Raw genomic sequence first — 17,741 nt, 5'->3', positions numbered from 1 at the left:
GTAGGAGAATGTTAGGGTTGGAGAGAAAAAATATGTAGGTGAAGGCCTGAAAAGCGAGGGAGAAAAAGAACATTTGGTATATCTGTGAACCTGAAAGAAATTTGATATGCCTATGTCAGCAGTATCTCTGTGTGCGCATGAGCGAGAGTGTATGTGTGTGTGTGTGTGTATTGGGGGAAGCCTTTGTAATTGATGATTAAGATTGATGTGTAAAATTAGAGGCAGATACTTTTTTGCATGTTTATTGGGAATAAATACATATTCTCTACTGATATATCTACTAGGACTAATTAAGAAATTGATAATGTTTTTATTTTTCTGTGATTGAGAGAACTTGGCAGACTAAGTGATATGTCTGATTTAGGGATAATCTTACATTTTTACACCTGTGTATGTATAACCTAATATTGTTTACAAACTGATTATTTTATGTTTTTAAATCTGTTACTATGTACTTTCCAGTTAAATCTTCTATTGAATTAAGTTAAAATCTAGTTAATGTTATTTCTGTGTTCCTCTTCAGTCTTTTTTTTTTTTTTTTTTTTACCATCTATGGTATGGGTCTTGCAGGTTGTTTAATTTAGAATTAATACACAGAATTTTTCTTTTTTCTTCCAGTGGAACTACTTTTTTACATGTAGAACAATTAGAGAGGCTTAGGCTCAGAGAGCCAAGGCATTTTTATCCTTGTCTACTTCTCATAGTTTATTAATCACTTGTGGGGTTAACTAGTAAAAAAACTAAACATTAACTCTTATTGTGAAATGGACAAGAGAATATAAACATGAGAATTTACTTTCATATAAATAATGTGCACACTTTTCTCTTAATCTTTAAAATTTGTTTTCAAGTTTTGTACTGATAGAGTCTAGTGAAATAGAAATAGATTTGGATTTGGGAAATGGTGGAAATTATTTTTTTTCTAGTAGAAACTCATGTATGTAATTTACTTGCTTAAGTTTGTATTATTTTTTTAATTCTTCAAGATCGATTTGGTTTCATTTGTTCTGTTTTACAAGATGGGTAAATAAAGTGCAAAAATTATATTTTTAAGGTCTTATAAGTAGATAATATCAGATTTGGAATGTCTTAAGACTTAGTAATGTTCTGATAACTTCATAATCAATCTTCTTTGCCATAGAATTTTGAGGGCTGATCATCATTTTCAAAATGATGATAAAATACATTTTAAAAATTAAATGTGAAAAGATTACAAAAGATTAAACCAGAAATATTTATAATACTAAAATATTTATAATACTATATATTATTAATATATATTAATAATACTAAGAAATATTTATAATACTATATATTATTAATATATTTTAATAATACTAAGATAGTTTATATTCTTCAGTAGTCCTAGAACTTAATAGATAGTCAAATTCTTGTTCAATGACAGAACACCTTGCACCTAGATGGGTCTTAACGGTATTTTTCAGTGAGCTTTGTAAATATTGAGTGATAAAATGAAATCAGTATTACCATTATTTTCTCTATTTAATGAAACTGAAGGCACATTTATTTAGTAGAGGACTGGAAATCGGTTTTGACTGGAGATCATTTTTGTCACATTACCTGCAGCAAAGACTTGTAAGAAGTAGCAATAAAAGGTTACTTCATTTGTGTTTTATTCCTAGAGGATATTTTTATTTTAAAGACTGGATGTGGTCATGCACAGTAGCGCATGCCTATAATCCCAGTAGCGTGGGAGGCCGAGGCAGGAGGATCTTGTTCAAAGCCAGCCTCAGCAAAAGTGAGGCACTAAGCAACTCAGTGAGACTCTGTTTCTAAATAAAATACAAAGTAGGGCTGAGGATGTGGCTCAGTGGTCGAGTGCTCCTGAGTTCAATCCCTGATATCTCTCACCCCCCAAAAAAGATTGGATGCTCATTACCATGTTTTTTTTCCCCTTATGCCTTTGATCTTCCATCATAATGCTTAGGTATCACAGATCAGTAGCATTTCTTCAACAAATACATATTGAGTATTATTCGAAATGAATACTTTGTAGTTATGTGATAGACTTGCTCTTGGCTGTTTTCAGGGTTTATAATTAAGTGTAAAAGACAGACGTTGAACTGGTAATTATATTGATAATTAGTTAATTACAATTGGGGTAAGAGTTCTGAGAGAGAAAATCTTTGAATAGATTTAAGTACTATCAAGAGAACTAAGCACAAATTGAAAATTCTATCTCAGTATGGACAGAGATTCTGTACTGTCACACTAAATAGCCATAATCCCATGTTGGTCTAGAGCCTGAAATAATGTAAACTGAATTTTAAAAGAAAAGTTTTCAGGCAGCCTGTCATGAAGTTTTGACCTTCTTTAGGGAACTGGGAATTGAAAAAACTCCTTGTTCACTTTCTAGTTCAGAAAAGGCTGAAAGATCCAGCCAAAAAGTTTAGCAGGAAGTGATGGGGAACATTTTCCTGCCCTACTCCAGACCTGTATAATCAGAATATCTAGGGAAGGGTTGCATGCGTTTTTTTCCGAAGCTCATTATAATGATCAACCAGATGTCAGGACGATAGTCTTGGGATATCCCAAGAATTGATTGACTGCTGAAGTAGAAAGAGTATCCATCTTAGCTGTCCAGATTTCCAAACGATACTAGGATTTTGCTTAAAACTTAGTTTTATAACTTATTTATAAATATGCTGTGGTAGAAGTTAAAAGTGCTAATATTTTGTTTTCAAGGAGTAACTATACTTTGGGATTGTCAACAGTGGTATGCCTAGTTTAAAAGTGCATGTAAAGTGAACTTTTGTGTTAAATTTTTCCTTTTTTCTCCCCCTAGGAACTAAACAACTTAAGCATATTTTATTAAAAGATGTGGACACTATTTTTGAATGTAAATTATGCCGCAGTCTCTTCAGAGGATTACCAAATTTAATTACCCATAAGAAATTCTACTGCCCACCAAGTCTCCAGATGGATGATAGTAAGTTTTATTCATATATTCAGTTATGCATTTTACAGTTGTATTTTTAGACTGCCACTATACTTTTGTATTAAAATGGTATTGATATTTAATTATAGATGATTTAATGATGGAGAATAAAATTGAATCTATGACTCAATGTTATATTTGATTTCTTAGATAAATACTTTGATATCAATGCTTTCCACTTGGGTTTGTCTAGATATCACAGAAGTTAGATTTATGAGTATACTTATTTGTATTAAAATATTGGATATTTTGAATGGCTTTATAGTTTTATATTCAGAATATTTATAAGTTGATATTAAGATATTAGGATATTTATGTTAGGATTGAAAGGAAAAATTTATTGGTGTTTTTTTCTTTTTACTTTAACACTTATTACCATATTGGATGATCACTTAGTTACAGATTCCTGTTAAGTGAATGAGAACATTGGAAATAAAGAGCAATATTTTTTAGTTGTCGATGGACCATTTTTAATTATATGTGGTGTTGAGGTAAACCCAGTGCCTCACACATGCTAGGCAAGTGCTCTACCACTGAGCTACAACCCTAGCCTTTGTTGTGTTATTTTATCCATCCTGGGTCATGAGAACTCTGTCTTTGCCAGTCTAAAACTTTCAGACTAAAATATGTGATACTATTTTTATTTTTTAGATTATCCATATATTTATATATTTTATAATAAGGGCACTTAGAAGCAGAAATAACACCTCAGATTACATTTATCTTTAACATTGTATACCATGATGAAAATTAAAATTAAGAAAATTTTAGTTTAGCTAATATTTTATATCCATAAAATACTGAAAAATAGGTAATGCTCTTAAAAAGTAAATTTGAGCAATAAAGTAAATTTTAAGGTAGAGTTTTATAATATATTTTAAAATATTAGAGCAGGCCAGTTATTTCAGATTAAAATGTTGATTTTTCCTTAACAGACCTTCCTGATGTAAATGATAAACAAAGCCAAGCCATAAATGATCTCCTAGAAGCCATATATCCAAGCGTGGACAAGCGAGAATATATTATTAAGCTAGAACCCATAGAAACAAATCAGAATGCAGTGTTTCAATATATTTCAAGAACTGATAATCCTACTGAAGTCACTGAGTCAAGCAGTACTCCTGAACAAACTGAAGTTCAAATACAGGAAGCTAGCACTGAGCAATCTAAAACAGTACCAGTTACTGACACAGAGGAGGAAACTGTAGAGACCCCTCCTGTTGAGACTGTTGCAGATGAAGTTGTACCTACATCTGATGAACAACCCCAGGAATCACAGGCTGACTTGGAAACTTCTGACAATTCTGATTTTGGTCACCAGTTGATATGTTGTCTTTGTAGAAAAGAATTCAATTCTAGACGAGGTGTTCGCCGCCACATTCGAAAAGTGCACAAGAAAAAGATGGAAGAACTGAAAAAGTACATTGAAACACGAAAGAATCCAAACCAATCCTCTAAAGGACGCAGTAAGAATGTTCTAGTTTCATTAAGTAGGAGTTGTCCAGTATGTTGTAAATCATTTGCTACAAAAGCGAATGTAAGGAGGCATTTTGATGAAGTTCATAGAGGACTAAGGAGGGATTCAATTACTCCAGATATAGCAACAAAGCCCGGGCAACCTTTGTTCCTGGATTCTGTTTCTCCTAAAAAATCTTTTAAGACTCGAAAACAAAAGTCGTCTTCAAAGGCTGAATACAATTTAACTGCATGCAAATGCCTCCTTTGCAAGAGGAAATATAGTTCACAAATAATGCTTAAAAGACATATGCAAATTGTCCACAAGATAACTCTTTCGGGAACAAACTCTAAAAGAGAGAAAGGCCCTAATAATACTGCCAACAGTTCAGAAATAAAAGTTAAAGTTGAACCAGCAGATTCTGTAGAATCTTCACCCCCTTCCATTACCCATTCTCCACAGAATGAATTAAAGGGAACAAATCATTCAAATGAAAAAAAGAACACACCGGCAGCACAGAAAAATAAAGTTAAACAAGACGCTGAAAGCCCTAAATCAACTAGTCCCTCGGCTGCAGGTGGCCAGCAAAAAACTAGGAAACCAAAACTTTCAGCTGGCTTTGACTTTAAGCAGCTTTACTGTAAACTTTGTAAACGTCAGTTTACTTCCAAACAGAACTTGACTAAACACATCGAGTTGCACACAGACGGAAATAACATTTATGTTAAATTTTACAAGTGTCCTCTTTGCACTTACGAAACTCGTCGGAAACGTGATGTGATACGACACATAACTGTGGTTCATAAAAAGTCATCTCGCTATCTTGGGAAAATAACAGCCAGTTTAGAGATCAGAGCTATAAAAAAGCCTATTGATTTTGTTCTAAATAAAGTGGCAAAAAGAGGCCCTTCGAGGGATGAAGCAAAACATAGTGATTCAAAACATGATGGCACTTCTAATTCTCCTAGTAAAAAATATGAAGTAGCTGACGTCGGTATTGAAGTAAAAGTCACAAAAAACTTTTCTCTTCACAGATGCAATAAGTGTGGAAAGGCATTTGCCAAAAAGACTTACCTTGAACATCATAAGAAAACTCATAAGGCAAATGCTTCCAATTCACCTGAAGGAAACAAAACCAAAGGCCGAAGTACAAGATCTAAGGCTCTTGTCTGGTGAGGAACAGTTACAGAGTTTTGCTTTTTTCCCCCCATCGAACTTAAAAAAAAAAAAAAAAATCATTTGACCATAATTTATAGCTGGTTCCATTTTAACACGTATTTGCTTCCATATATACCTTATGGCAGTGGGAACTGCAAGAGTGATGTGCATATTGCATTTACCTCTTCAGTGACCTTTATTCCAGTGTCTTGGGAACAAAAGTTTACTTCAGAACTTACCTTCCACAGGACAATGCAATGTAGTTATAGATAGATGGCACAGGGTCAGTGCTTTGCTTTTTAATGTTGTAAAATATATACATTTATTTTGACTTATGTTTACAATAGAAGTCTTCTGTTTAACTAACTTTGCACAGGTTTAATTTGATTCAGTGACTTAGTCTACTAATTAATGTAGGAAAGTTAAATATATTAGAATGCATTTATGAAGGTGAGAATTATAGGAAATAATCTTTTGAGGCACTGTAATTATTGTAAAAATTAATCTGTGACGGCTAAATAAAGTGCTGCACTCAGAAAAAAAAAATCCCCAAATTGAATTTAGAATGATTAGCATTTATTATTTACTTAACCACAGTGCTTCCAGGCAAAGAGGGAAAGTTGGTAAACAAAAGTTTGGATATTTTTCCATTTCCGTGGGAGTGCGTGTTAGTGAATGTTTTTTAGTTTTAATTCATAGAAAAAGATGATATTTAGGTTCACATTCTCCTTATTTTTCCCTTTCTGTTTAATAAACTTTTTGGTGATAATATTGACATAGTTAATTATTAAATAGGGATTTTTCTATCTTTCTTTCTTTCTTTTTTTTTTTTTTTTTTGGTGGTGGTTATGCATTGCAAGAAAAGCAAAATCCCTGTTTGGAAGAAAGAAAAACATTACTTTTTAAAGAAGGTTTGGAACAAAAGTAGGTTTTAAAAATGCAGTGTACAATAAGGACTAGATTTCGTATACTTGTTTTTTACAAGTCTATATATTTTTATAGCTTACCTTCAATTACCTGTGTCCCTCATAATAAGGCATTTAATGTATTTAATAAGTATTAAATTAGCTTCAGATATTAAATTCAGGTTCTAAAGCAAAATACTTAGTTTGAGTGCTGAGTAGGTTAAATTGTGGTTTGATTATCACATTTAAAAAAAAATGTGTGGAAAACTTGAGATGAAACCATCCTTTAGAAGTCATTTACTGTTGTGTAATTTTAAGACCAAAATTTTATTGGTAAACTCAAAAGTGTTCATTTATTCCCATTTCTCCTCAGATAACTTCAAGTGATGTACGAAAAGGTTTGGAGTTCATTTTTGTGGAAAGACTTTAAATTGGTGTTAGAACCACTTACGTCTTCACATGGTACTATGAGGAAAAAAAACAAGAGAAAAACATTTTCATAAAATTTCAACTGTAATTCTGTTTTCTGACTAAAATAATAGCCATCTAACTACTTATTTCTAAGGCAATGCCTATTGCATCACTTTCAAGTAGCTATGACATTACATACCGTCATCACAGTCCATCAGCTAACCACCTTGACCTTGTGAATTTGGTCTACAGTTTCTACAAAAATGTTGCAAATTTTTGTTTTCCACATACTTTGTTGACTAAAGTGATCAACATCCTGAAAAAAGCATTGGTTTTTAATTGACAGAGATTTTATATCTTAGTGATTTTAGTTTTGTTTCACTGTATTTGGCAATTTTTTTCTGGATTGTACAGATATGATTTTCTAGTAAGTGTATATTAGGAACAAAGACAACTTAGTGTCAGCACATTATAAATATTTAGCCTACTAAATATTTGTAATCATTTTCACATCCATTTATTTCTAAATTGTTTTCTAGTACTTGAATGTTTGAAGTTTTATTCTAAAGTATATACTTCAGAAAGTTCCAGCTCATTTTCATGCATGGATCATCACATTTTTCATTTAAACATCTGAGGTTTTTATGAAAATTAAACATTCCCCTATTTAAATTTTATATAAAGCACTTTAATGATAGATGAAACCTTATTTTTCAGTTTCTATTTTTTTAAAGACCACACATTTACTAATGTTAATATGAAGGTAGTAAATAGCTTCCTGATGTTTTATGGATGCAGACAATCCATGCACAACCACTTCTATGATACTAGTTTATTTCTTTAAACATTGCTAAAAAGGAAGATGGGGGTGTAAACCCTGATTTTTTTTTTCCTCCCAAGAAAAATTTAAAATGACCACTTTAGCTATTATTTGATTTCTACTGTAAAATTTAGAGAATAATGAATTCTTGTCCATTTTTGTAATCAAGATTTTAGAAAAAACAGAAGTACATCTATCTTTATGAAATTTTGGGCAGGTTTTTGTGTATCAATATTTTGTACTTTTTAGGGAATATTTTATTTTTTAGTAATTTGTGTCAAATTATAATTTTAAAGGGTACAGCAGAAAATATACCATGTTTTTATATAGGTTTACACCTGTACTTAGAAGGGACCCTGTCCACCAATATACTTTTTGTATAAAATTTTAAAATGTTGGAGATTCACAAGGTCATAATAAAATGCTCTATAGCTAGAAGAACATTTATCCTCTTAGTGCTTTGCACTAAAATATACTGTGAAAGGAAATTAGAAAGACTGTAATTGTTGCTGGAAATGTTCTATATTGAATGTACATGCTCTTGTTGGAAAAATGTACTATATGTGATGAAAATAAACCAGACTCAAAGTTATTTCAGCTAAATGTGCTTCAACAAGGGTGCATTGGTTGAAACTTAAATGTTTTGTTATCAAATTTAAACTTTCAGTGACTATGAACAGCTACTTGAATTATATCTTGATAGTTTTATTTTTAAGAAGTAATGATTTCTTTTTAATTTAAAAACAGATTACTTTTCCACAGATGGAAAATTTTTATTTGTAGGTTTAACTTTAATGGCTCAGAGCATAATATATTTAGGGTAGGTGGTATTTCATTTATAAACCTTCTTCATTAGTTGCACATTATTAAACCTGTATGTTTTCCCTTTTGCAAGGTGTTATCTTTTATGCATTCCTACACATAAGACATATTCTAAAATATTTTCCAGACTTAAGTAGCAATAATCAGTAAAAAGAATTCTTAAAAGGCTTAGAATAGCTCTTTGCTGTTTGCATCTTCTCATTTCTGTATTAGCCTTTTCCACTCTACTAGTTAAATAGTGTAGGGAAGGGAAAAAAATAGCCTGATGTTTCTGGTGGGGGTCAATTGCTGGAAGACTCTTAATCCACCTACCAGTTTCCATAGGACCATTCATAATATCTCTTCTCCTTAATAATTCACAACAAGACTTAAGGAGAAAATGAAGGTTCCAGGGACTGTTGAAATATTTCATCTGGGTCATATAGAAAAAACAGCACTGTCAGGTCTTGTCTGAATTAGAAAGGCCTAGAGAGATTGGGAACATTTTATAGTAACCATGTTAATGGATCATGACAGATACAACTGAGGTTATGCTGGGACCAGTTTAGAAAGGTAAAACAAACAATTAGTATTTATTATTTCTTTCTGATAAAATTCATCCTCATTTTTTGTTATTATTTTGACTCTTGAGCTCTCTCATTTCAGAATTTCAGGTGTGAGGCTCTTGAGGACAAGAGAAATTTCTGCCATAATCTTTTCTGCACATAGATGTGTAAAGGAAATGTTTGTGTGACTGCTTTGTTTTAGTGAGGAGTAATCAAGCATAGAAAGCACCATGAGAAACTGCTTATTTTATATTAAGATATGTCTCTGGCTGTAAATTATATCCACTGCTGTTATATCAATTAATACGTTTTCTGTAGAATTCATCTTATCTTCATAAGGAGGCTTTCCAGTGCTAAGTGTTGTAGAAGAGAACAAATAATAACATGTATGTATAGTTTATATTTCCTAAGTTTGAATAGTATAAATGAAAACTGGTTGAGGCCCAGCTAACAGTGGCAAAAGTTCATTAGAATTTGTGGATATCACTTGTTGAATCACTTTTGGTTCATGCATCTGTTTTCCCCTTCTCTAATACTTACTTGAAGAAAGAAAACTTTGAAAAAATATATAAATTACCCACCTTTAATTTTTAACTGAGTTTTGTACATATGAACCGAGTTTTTTGATTGAACACAAATTATTTTTTATTGCTGGAAAGTATATTCATTTTTTTTTTCAGAGAAATAAACTTGGTGTAAGCTGTTCTACTCAGTTTGCTTTAAAACTATGGAAGCAGTAGCAGAAAGTATTATGGTTTTGCTGTGGCTTAAAGTTATGGGTAGAGAAGGAATAGTTTTCCTCTAGGTGCTAAGGCAAAGATGTATGGAAGTAAGCACAAATGGATATCAATCACTATTGTAAACTTGGCAAAAGATCTTTTTGAATAGCATGACCACTGAGATGAGTTAGAAATGCTTCTAAAGTTTTAGAAATTTTGTTTCTAGGCATCCTGTAGTGGCCCCAGGAAATAGTCTAGATCCTTATTTTGGAGTTATAGAAGTTATTTTTCCAATGGAGTCCATGGTCTGCCCGGATTATGATTTAGTTATGGCATTTAGCTGTTCTGAAGACAATAGGGTATATGCAGCATGATGTTGATTGTGCTCTTAGACAAAATCCTTCTGTACTCTATGCTGTTCTTAACCGTCTCTCTGACTTTAAGAGCCAAAAGGACTATGCATCAGCAATCTTATAAGCAGATGTTAGTTTGGTTTCTTAGGCATTAGGCACATGGTAGAAATACAGAATAAAACCACATTTCACTTAAACTTACCTTATCTAGGGTTTCCCAGCTTTCCAAATTCATTTCTCTCCTCTCTCATAATTTGTTTCTATATCCTTTTCCTTTGAGCTTCAGCTCTTATCTTGTCCTGTTCTCTTCTGTTTAATTAAAAGAGATTCTTGGTACTGAGATAGCTAAAATGTTTTTTGGAAGGAAGGTAAGAGCATTGAAAGTACAGCTCAGTTCCTCTTGAATCTTTGTTGCTCTACACTGGATTTGGGAGGAGGCATATTTTTAAGTGCTTTTATGTATTTTAATACTATTCCACCAGAAGTAGCGGTGTAGGAGTGTTTAACAAAGACCATAGGTGTCTAGTTGGAAAAAAAGCTCAAAAGCTGGACGTTTTGCTGTTTGTGCCAATTCAGAATAATTAATTTACTTGATTATATGTTTTTCATATCAGGGAATGTCTTGATAATTTCATTCAGTGCCTAGTATATTTTCATGTATACCAGGCACTTTAAATAAATGTTTGATGATGGTATTAAATAGTAGCCTTTCCATTTCAAAATTATGCTGTCATATACTTTGAGATTTTGAGTCTTAATTTTTCATTATCCCAAAATTGATGGATCTTGTTTATTTTAGGATACACCACCAGTACCAAGATGTGAGTTTATGAAAATAAAGATAATTCTTAGTAATAGCTGGTAAAAACACTTATGGAGTGTTTGTTGTATGCCAAGTTATCTACTCTTTACATGCACAATGCCCCTAATCCTACCAAAAGTCCTACAAAGTAAGACCTGTTTCTTCATTATCCTTATTTAATAGAAAGAAAATTAAAGCTTAGAGAAGTTCAGTGATGTACTCAGGCTTACATATCTAGTAGGAGAGTTGGTTTTAAATCTCACAACAAAGTCTGTGCCCTTAGAACAGCCTTACATTTGCACATTTAACTGTTTGCAAAGAACATTCCATATATTATTGGCAGCCTAAAGTAATGATTGGGAACTAGATTAATTGGTGAAAATTTTGGATTCACAAATTCTTTTCATTGTGACTGAGGTTTACTCAGACATTCTGTGCCTTAGTGCTATCTCACCTATAAAACGGAGATAATATTCCCTATTTCAGGTTGATTTTGAGGATAAGATGAAAATTATTTGTAAAGCACTTAGAATAATGCCTGGCATGTTACAGTAAATGTTAGATGTTATTATTATAAGTCACTGCTTAGCATGTTCAAATGTGGAATTTTATTATTACCTACTAAAATTTAGATGGAAAAATCTGTGCATTAGGACAAAGAACTTCATTGCACATCAGATTTTATCTGCAGCTTTTATGTTTCATTGGAATATTGAAGATGACCAACCGTGTTACTTGCTACTAAATTCTCTCTTAGTCAGGCATTAATAGTTTATCATTCTTAGAAATTTGTCTTGAAAAGGCATTAGGAAATTTTAAGCTTTGCTTTTATGACTTCTTCCCAGAATAAACCATCTGTCTCAAAATTCTCATTAGTATCTATCACCCAGATATTTTTGGTCATGTGGAAAATATTGACATGGGTTAAATTTTAATTGAAAAATGTTGCTGAAATATTTCATAAGCAACTTGGAGATGTGTAGTACTATTTGAAAGAAAGCATTCAATTATGGAAAGAATAGATTCCTCAGGAGAGTACCATTTAGCTGAGTCAGAAATTTCTTTGGTGAATGTGTCATGAAGAGATAAAAAGAAATGGCATTCATCAAAAGCGCTACCCGAGGTAGTCATTAGTGGCAGTTCTCTAAATTTCAGTTAAGACCTTACTACTGTTAAATTATCTGCTGGGAGAGTTCTTGATCTTCCTTTTTAAAGGGTAAGGGGATGATTTTAGAATTTCTAGTCTTCTAGGACTAGTATAATTTGCATTACCATAGAACCCTTGTCTCTAGGTTTAGATGAACCTTTATATTTTGAACTTCAGATCTGATGCTGGGGTTCCTACACCTGAATTGTGTGGCCTTTTATGTGGCGCTTTTTTTTTTTTTGGTACTGGGGATTGAACTTAGGGGCACTAGACCACTAAGGCACATCCCCAGCCCTATTTTGTATCTTGTTTAGAGACAGAGTCTCAATGAGATGCTTAATGCCTCACTTTTGCTTTGAACTTTTGATCCTCCTGCCTCAGTCTCCTGAACTGGGCTTTGTGTCTTTTTAATGGTTTAAGTGTTTCAGGTGTCTGAAGCATATTCCTGACACACAAAACATTGTAATGTTTAAATGATAGAAAGATGCAGTTGGAAAAACAGCTAAAGCAAAATAAGCCCCCCACCCCAAATACCTCAAAATAAAACAAGTTTAAAAACTCACCACACTTTGAATGCTTGAATAATAGTAACTTGCATCCTATTTGGGTGTCCTGCTATATATAATCTAGTAACACTTTGAATACAAGATGTTATATCCAGATGAAAAATTTTTACATCATAATGAACCTTAAGTGCATATAGTTTTTATTACAATTTGGCTTTTGAATATTAAACTTTAATCCCTCTGTTTGTGGAATTATACTGAAAAAGAATTAGCTCTAAGAAATAGAACTGTATCTTTTAGTCAGACTTTCTTTCTTGGCTTTGCGAACATGTTTTTAAAAAAAAACAAATCAGATTTCCTGAGTAAACAGATGCTTTTGGCATACCTGAATCTCAAAATAACCTGCTAGTTGTGACAGATAGCTTTTATTTTGACTGGAAAGAAAAAGCAAGGACTACTTGTAAAGAAAAAATAGTGAAGCACTAGGAACACAATGTGAACAAGTGGTTGAAATACATGAAAAAAGACTTTTAGGGAGAGGATTTTTATGTAGTTTAATTTTTGACAGAGAAGTTGTGTTAGGAAGATAAAAGCTTCATATAGGAGAGTCGTCATGTTATTTTAATGCCTTTTGCTTACTAGATACATTGAGTCCCTTGAGATGCAACCCATAGGGCATTTGTAGGTGTTGAATATTCGGAGCACTTTCCTTTGTATGGGCAGGTTTTGGGAAGCTAAGCCAAGCTAATGGACTCATAAAGATAAACATGAACACATTTAGTGAAATTTATGAATAATTTTCAAGACTCAGATCCTCAAGTTATACTTTCTACAAAACATCTGCATGATTTTCCTATTTGTCCTTTCTTTGCCTGGCCATCTTGACTAGTCAGCTCTTGTTTCAGTGTGATTCTAAAAAGAACCAATTCACTTATTTGCCACAAAATGCCAACACAAACAGATGTATGCATACATAAGAGCAAGAAAAAAGGAGATGCTTTTGTTTTTCTGTAACTGCCCTAGATATCTTTTTAATCTTTAACTGTAAAATTATTATGACATAGATTGTTAATTTTTAAGGTTTAGGATACTTCTTTGAAGGCTCTTCCCTAGGTTTGACAGTGTTCAAACCACAGATGGCACAAAATGGAAGTTAGATCCACAATACTTGGATTGCCAGCCACCATCCATGTTGTCTAATCACAGGTGTGTGCATGTTAAACCCTAAAATAAAAATATTGTGTTATTATGGTGGTTTTTTCTTTTTTCTTTTGGTTATAAGCACAAATTTTTACTTGGTTTGTAACTAGTAATGGGTTTGTTAGGAGGCTTTATGAACAGAAATAGAAGTGGCCTGGCCTTATAAGAATAAAGGAGTAATTGTACAACTTGGTTTCACCATAGAGATTTGGGTTGCATTGACTTTTCCTAGTTTCTAGGTGTTACAGGAAAATTCAATGGCCTGAGTGTTACCCTCTTAGGGGCAGAAGTATTGCTTTTCTGTTGCTATTAGCCCTTTTTAGACTCCGCTTTTTCTTAAAACAATAACAGCAAATGAATAACCTCACTCATATCTTCTCAATATGGTTATAAACACCTCATTGCTTTCTCCTACCTGCCTTCTCTGTGTCTTTGAGCTACTTTTTCTCTCCATATAGCTTGAGTTCCAACTCTTGTGAGGAAAAATTCTGGTTGGTTCAGGTAGTTAGATTGCCTAGTGGGCAGATCTCTTATGCCAGATCTCTTTGTAGGTTGCTGGCCAGTCTGTAGCCTGGCTGCTCTTAGGTCAGGTACTCTATGCTGGTCCTATCATTTGTGATCATGGTAGCAGAGTCAGTGGCATAAGACATGGCCCTAAGCCCAGTAAAAAGAATCTTTTGGTGAGAACTTTTTAAAAGGGCAGTGCTAGAAGGTAATAAGCTTTCAACATATGTGCTTTTCTTCCTTTTGAAAGGTGATAGAGTTAAAGGTGGCCTATGCTCTTGACAGTTATTTGAATGCAGAATCAAAAGTCCTTCCCATACAGAGAAAATGTGGGGAATATTCCTTTGATCTGCACCTGCAGTTCCTTTTCTGAACTGCTTGGTGTCATTTTCATCTTTGGCTTTGTAGATTCATAGGCAACCTGAAGTTTTCAGAGAGAGAGCAATTACATTTTCTGAAGCAACATATTAGGCCATTCTGGTAGTTGTTGCTATTTTCCAGACACTCACAAATATGCTGCACAGTTTGCGTTGGTAATTTAGTAAATCCTCGGAAGTATTGTTTCTGCTTTTCTACTTGCATTTGGGCTTAGTCTCCATTTGTAGCTATATAAACTGTCATTTATTCCTCCAAAATAGACACTGTAAAGTGTCCATCATAAACCTGGCAACATTCTATTCTTTTTGGGGAAAAGAATCAGTGGTTAAAGCATAGATTTTTAAGTCATGCAGACCTGAGTTCAAGTCCTGGTTCCTGTACTTACTAGCTATGTAGTTTGGGCAAGTAACTTTTTGCCTCTCTGTAAAATGATGGCATTAGAAACTATAGATAGATTTGTTGCAAAATTTATCAAAGTTGTATATAATATATTTAGCATAATGCTTCATTCAAGTAAGAACTCAACAAATATTACTGTTGTAGTGATCACTGAAATTGTATCAATTTGCTGCTGAAATATTTTCCAACACTTAGTTTCTGGTTATCTTGCTTTGCCATTTCATGTTCGTTGCCTCCTTCTTGATATTAATCCAACTGTTTAATGAAAAGTCAGATGTAACATCTGGATAAAGCCAAGATACACAGCAGTTTATTAAGTTAAAGCATATCATTATTTTATGGACCTTTCATCTGTGCTATAGTTTCATGCCATTTTTGGTGGCAGCAGCTTTTAATTGTCCAAGAATTTGTTGACCTTTTTGATATTTTATTTCCTTGTGATTGGTGTCTTATTGAACAATACATCATTTTGAGTAGAGAAACTCAGGGTGGGTGGATGGGTTGGTTGGTTGGTTCTTGCCTTCATTTGTTTCTTCCTCCCGCCATCCTCCTCTTCCCTCTCTGCTTGCATCTTTCCTTCCCTCCCTCCTTCCTGCCTCCCCTTCCTCTTTTCTTTCCTTTTTTGGTAAGCATCAGGCTGTGGATATATGAATGTATTTTGAGTTTACAAGCAAATTATGTCTTATGTACCAATTCTTTGCAGTGTATCTGGCACATAACAGGTGCTAAGAGAATATTGAAGGAATAAAGAAGGAAGGCCAGAACATTACTTCCATTATCTTCAGGTCTATCAGTAGTCTACAGTCTGTCTTTGCTTTTACTTCTTTTCCCATTACTTCATCTTCTAATATGTGAGTTCCTCTTCATTTCTGTTATTCATGGCCTCCGTCACCTTCCTCCTTTGTGTGCACCTCCTAGCTTCTGCCATTGTTACTAAGTAGCCATAACAAGTTCAAGCTCATGGCAGTGCTCTTTGTACAAGGCTTTTTGTACTAGGCTCTGTTGGCTCCGCTTGAAATGTCCCTTGTATCACTCACCCTTAATCTCTCAGCACTCATTTCTTCCCTGTCTCCAAGGCAGGAGTAGATGTGCCTTCAGTGTACTCATCTCATTCTTGACCATATTAATCCATAATTAATTACATACTGTGTGGGTATGCATTTAGTGATTTTTGGGTAATTCTTTTTATGATTTACCTTTGTGTCTGACTAATACAATGCTCTATACAGTGCATCTCACCTCCTTGGGAAACCAAACCTATCTCTCCTACCAAATTTGTTACTCCCTTTCTTTTCCCTATCTCAGTTATTCTTACCCTTATCTTCCCAATTACTTAAGCTGATAGAATACTGGCAAATACTTTATTTCCCTCACACTCTACCCAATCAATGACCAGTATCTATCCATCCTGCCTCTGAATGTTGTTCACATTTGGATCCTCCTTGCCATCTCCACCTTTAGTTGGTTTAGTGTGAATTCTTATTTCTTACTTTTACTGTGGTAATAGTTTCTTAACTCTGCTCTTTCCTAATATTTCTTCCATGCTGTTGCCAGAACAATCTTCCTAAACCACAGATCTGTTATTATATCCTCATCGCTTGAGTAATTTATCATCCTTCAAGCCTCAGTTAAATGTCACTCCTAAATAAAATTAATTTAAACTGTGTCTCATCTGTAGTTCTGTGTCATCTTTTTCTTGTCATCTAATGTAATTTGTAAGTATATTTATATTTATGCATTAATTTGTTTGATGTCTGTCTTCCCACTGAAAAGATTTATGTAAGGATCTGTGGTGATTGTGTAGACCCAGTGCCTAGCACAATGCTTGGGACATAGTAATGCCTAAAACCTATTTGTTAAGTGAGTGGACAGATGATAACTTATCAGCTCAGGCAAAAAAGATAGGATTACACAGATGTAAAAGAGTCCTAGATTTTCCTTCATTCCCATAGACCTTGGTCCGTAGGTCTAGCCTTTCTAAAATAGTAGTGGCCTTTCCTTCTGACTTTTGAATTTATTCCCCTAAGGATGAGAATCAACAATTATGTTACCCCGACACTTACACTTTAGTGAAGACACTGTGTACCCTTTCTAACCAGAAGATGGAACCTGGTTTGATCTTGATTCAGTTTAAATCAGTTTTAATGTCACCCATCTCATGGAAACAATTTGCATTTCAGGAGTTTCAATCAAGTAATAGATCACTAGACCTTTTTCCTGTGTAAATATTATTTCTGTGCATTTCCTCCAGAAAGCTTTTTGGAAAGATGGCTCTTAAGCTGGGGTATAAAATAATTGTAGGAATTGTGCACTACTTGATGTCAGAGACCTCTTATTATGTGGGGTGTTCAATGTGTAGTGTCTTGTTTATTGAAGATCTTGGGAGATAATCTGTTTAAATTGATATTTCAGGTGACAGCAGCTTCCCCTCAAATTCAAAGCTTAAAAACTATACTGTTGAATGGGGAATTTTCCAAAAGATACACTTTCCTTCTTTATAAACTGAATTAATTTATCCAGAGTCATCAAAAATAGGTTAGATTTGAAATGTATGGAAATGAATAAATACTAATCAGTGCATGCATTAGTTCATTGTTTAAGTTAATTGGCCTTTTACATTTCTTTATCTTTCATTTACCCATTTATTCATCCATTTA

The 17,741-nt window shown here is 33.4% G+C and overlaps 1 protein-coding gene across 3 annotated transcripts in view; it reads left to right on the top strand.

The window, feature by feature from the left end:
- Znf800 (zinc finger protein 800) overlaps window positions 1-17,741 on the top strand; it is a 44,048-nt gene that overhangs the window by 11,368 nt on the left and 14,939 nt on the right. The window contains exons 4-6 of one of the 3 annotated variants that reach the window (XM_026414804.2): window positions 2,807-2,950; window positions 3,895-5,587; window positions 6,852-8,650. In XM_026414804.2, coding sequence (XP_026270589.1) covers window positions 2,807-2,950; window positions 3,895-5,587; window position 6,852 — 1,838 coding nt within the window. In that variant the 3' untranslated portion in view covers window positions 6,853-8,650. Of the gene's footprint in view, window positions 1-2,806; window positions 2,951-3,894; window positions 5,592-6,851; window positions 8,651-17,741 lie in introns of those variants that run through there. The other 2 variants (XM_077796711.1, XM_077796712.1) reach the window with 2 other exon arrangements.

The sequence above is a fragment of the Urocitellus parryii genome, chromosome 3, assembly GCF_045843805.1.
Source record: "Urocitellus parryii isolate mUroPar1 chromosome 3, mUroPar1.hap1, whole genome shotgun sequence".
NCBI lineage: Eukaryota > Metazoa > Chordata > Mammalia > Rodentia > Sciuridae > Urocitellus > Urocitellus parryii.
Note: the sequence above shows the minus strand (reverse complement) of the source record. Positions and strands in the feature narration are given on the sequence as shown.